A 3,648-nucleotide genomic window follows, 5' to 3' on the forward strand; every position below is an offset into this window, starting at 1 on the left:
TACCATTTTTAATAATTTATTGTAGAAAGAAAGAGGTCACGAACGTCTATTAGAAAGTACCTCTCTACCTAGCAAAGATAAGAATAAGGTATATGTATATTTTACTCTTTTCAGATTTTACTTACAAAACTACATGAAGTATATATATATATTTCAACTTGTATGGGTTCCACGATCGTTTTCACACTCTACATATCTTTATTCAACTTGCTTAGTTCAATTATTAAAATTTTAGCCAAATGTTAGTTGGAAGAAGCTAAGTTATGCCATTTTTCATTAAATAATAATTAATTGCTTTGACTAATAAGAGTGATAACATTATAGTCAATAGATTAAGTCGTCACATGAATGTCTACTGGCAAATTGACAAGTCATTGTCGAAGATTTTTAGTTGTCATATTCTTAAAAAAAATACATTTATTTAATTTCATTATCCCGTTGTATTTTTTATTTTTTATTTTTATTTTTTCACCAGCTCAACAAGATTTTTTTTGTTTTTCTAGGGCTCAAACCCAACACCTTTAATTAAAAATGTAAAAATATCAATCATTCCATCATAATCTAATGTATTTTTCAGCAAACTTCATTATATTTTGTTTTTCTAAGAAGGAACTTAGAGAATTAAAAAAGGTAATATCTGATTTATATATACAATACAATATATTTTTTTCAGTAAAAATATTCAAACTACCCTTCGTCAATTGTAACCTATAAACACAAATAAACCCCTATCCAGAACATGATCCATAAGAACAAATAAGAAAGAAAAAGAAATGAAATATAATTATATGCATCTAGATAGGATTTATTCTACCCAATATTCAATAATCACAAGAGGCAATCAACTTTAGGAGCTTCCTTCTTCAACTTGATCAACTCTAAATGATCATTTTCCAATGGTGTCAAATTCAAATCCAAACACAAAATTCTTGGACTTTTAAATTTCTTCACAACATGATGAACTTGAATATTATTATTATTATTATTATTATTTCCATTCATAATACCTCTATGTCTTCTCATATGTCCACCTAAAGCTTGTCCTATAGGAAATTCAAGTCCACAAATTGAACACTCATGTGTTTTTGGTTTAGGAGGTGAAATTGGCAATTGAAAATTCAATTCTCCCATAAATCTTGGCTTCTTGTGACTTGCTCGATGACCGCCAAGTGCTTGAAACGAAGAAAATTGTCTATTACAAGTCTTGCACTCAAAAACTCTATTAGGAGAATTGTTCACCATCGTGTCAAAATGATTTTCTTGACGTGAAAATGACATCAAGTAATTCTCAAACTCACTTTCTCTTTCTCTTTTCATTTGTAGAACTACCATGATTTCATGTAATGTTTGGGAAATGAATTTGTATATTTATTTATTTATTTATTTATTTATTTTGGGAGGGGGGGGATTGAATCTTGGATGTGAAAAGGGAGAATTTGATTTTGGTTTGGAGAAGAAAGAATGAAAATGAGGATCTCATGAGTCATGGGGGTAGATTATTTATAAGTGTTATTAGTTGGATAGTTTGACTATGAGTAGTTGACTTTTTCTTGTTGTTATGACCAAATTGGCTAGAAAGTAAGATATATTTTGTTTGAATTAATATTTGCTACAACAAATAAAAATGATGTAATTTCATACATTTTTTTTCATCATTGGTGAAAATTTTAAGATATAGGCTTAATTTAATATATTGTACCATATTATTTACCTTATTTTTCAAATAACTTGTTATATTGATCTATCCTTATTTTTCAAATAACTTGTTATATTGATCTATGAACAATTGTTTAGATTATAATTATCTTTTAAGTTACCTGATAAAAAAAATTAGAATATGAGTGTACGTATAGAATTAGTTATTAATTAAACAAAAATGATTGTGGGAATAATTGCTATGATAAAATCAAGAATTGTTCTAAAAGAGTTTGTCCAAGTTGCTGTAGCAGTAGACTTTAAATGGGAAAAATTACTGCATCATGTATATATATATATATATGTCACACCTCTCTATTTAGGTACTATAAAGTTGTAGGAACGGTAAAATTGTTTTACGTGTGATTTATAGATTACGAGTTTGAGTCATGAAAATAGTGATTAATATAATTAATGTTTGCATCATAGCAGATTGTTCATATCACACCCTTTAAGATGCGATCCTTCTTAAATCTTGCATGAACGCAGAATATTTTGTGCATTAAACAGTTTCTTTAGGCCATGATATAATAATAAATAATAATTACGTTAATATTAAAACGAACTATCTTTTTTGTATGTGTGTCAACAAATGGATATGTGTGTATGTAGATGGAAGTAGGTGAAAAATGATAGAAAATTTGTAAAGTATTTTGAATATTATTATTGGTGTCTTTTGGGAAATTGCAATTGTGAATTTGGTGATCCATCATTGAATGTATTGATGACCCTATGTGAACATATAATTGATAAATCTACATATACTAGTCTTTTTTATTTATATATTTTAAGGCCTATATACATGATTCTTAAATAAGATGTTTAATTTGCTAATAATTAATTAGCTAATTCAATCTTATTATATACCACTAATAGGTACTGCAATTTGTATGATTGAAACTCTTTCATTTTTTAAGAGAAAAATGGCGGACCTACCTAGCGACCAATGGTGTTCAAACACCCATTGTATTTGAATATTTTTATTTTTTTTAGAAAAAAATTTTACCCCACCCCACCTAACCTTTCACTTTCAAATTTTTTTCTCGTTTTATGTTAGAAAAGTATTTTTTACTTTCGCAAGACTTTTCTTAAAATAAAATTTTATATCTGTTATATTCGGTACGCAAATAGAAAAAAAATCCTAAAAATACATATACATATCTAACACAAAACAAGAAAAATAAAAAATATAAAAAAAAAAAAAGCGCGGAGGGTTAGATGGGGTGGGTATAATTTTATTTTAAAAAAAAAATTATAACATTTTTTAGAAAGGAGTGGGGGAGGGGTGAAATATGAATTTTTAAAAATATTTTATAAAAGAAATTTAAAAAATTAAAGGACAGGATTGTGGGGTGAGAGGAGAGGTGGAGGAGTGCGTGAGCAAAATATTTTAAATTTTATTTTTTAAAAAAATAATATTTTTTTTAAAAGTAATTTCTTTTATAAAAAAATAATTTCTTTTTTGGGGATAGAAATACTTTAGTCTTTAACTTTTAATTAATATTAATAGTTTATTTAATTTTTGCCAAAGTGGATATTTTATCCATATAGAATGTCACGTGGCAAGATTTTTTCAAAAAATAGAGAGAGTAGATAAAGTGTATTACACACACCACTGAGGTGTGTTTCTCAAATTAATAAGTGATAGTTTAGGTATAAAACGCACACTTCAAATAGTTTAAATATGAAACTCAAAAAAAGAAAATAGTTTAGATATGTTGACACTTATCTCTATTACTAACAATTAATTACTCTAGAGTATCATGATGCAAAAATTCTAGATTCATCATTATTTAGTAGGAGCGTTCACCTCAAATCTCAACTCATTAAATGTATTCTTTTTTCTTTTAAATTCATTTGTTTATTTTGAATGGGTTTGATTCATTTAAATCTTGTATGGGATCTTCAAGATTCGAAGAGGATGGATACATGTATACAGATTTTAACTCTAAC

The 3,648-nt window shown here is 26.8% G+C and overlaps 1 protein-coding gene across 1 annotated transcript; it reads right to left on the reverse strand.

Annotated features, from left to right (window-relative positions):
* Positions 1-696: 696 nt before the first annotated feature.
* LOC129878634 (zinc finger protein ZAT11-like) lies at positions 697-1,427 on the reverse strand. Its single transcript, XM_055953473.1, has one exon. It carries the CDS (start codon positions 1,330-1,332, stop codon positions 829-831), a length of 504 nt encoding a protein of 167 aa, XP_055809448.1. The 5' UTR covers positions 1,333-1,427; the 3' UTR covers positions 697-828.
* Between the last annotated feature and the right edge of the window lie 2,221 nt (positions 1,428-3,648).

This window comes from Solanum dulcamara, chromosome 2 (genome assembly GCF_947179165.1).
Source record: "Solanum dulcamara chromosome 2, daSolDulc1.2, whole genome shotgun sequence".
Taxonomy (NCBI): domain Eukaryota; kingdom Viridiplantae; phylum Streptophyta; class Magnoliopsida; order Solanales; family Solanaceae; genus Solanum; species Solanum dulcamara.

Excerpts from the sequence above, each read along its gene's own strand:
- LOC129878634 (XM_055953473.1), bottom strand. The coding sequence starts at position 1,332 with ATGGTAGTTCTACAAATGAAAAGAGAAAGAGAAAGTGAGTTTGAGAAT.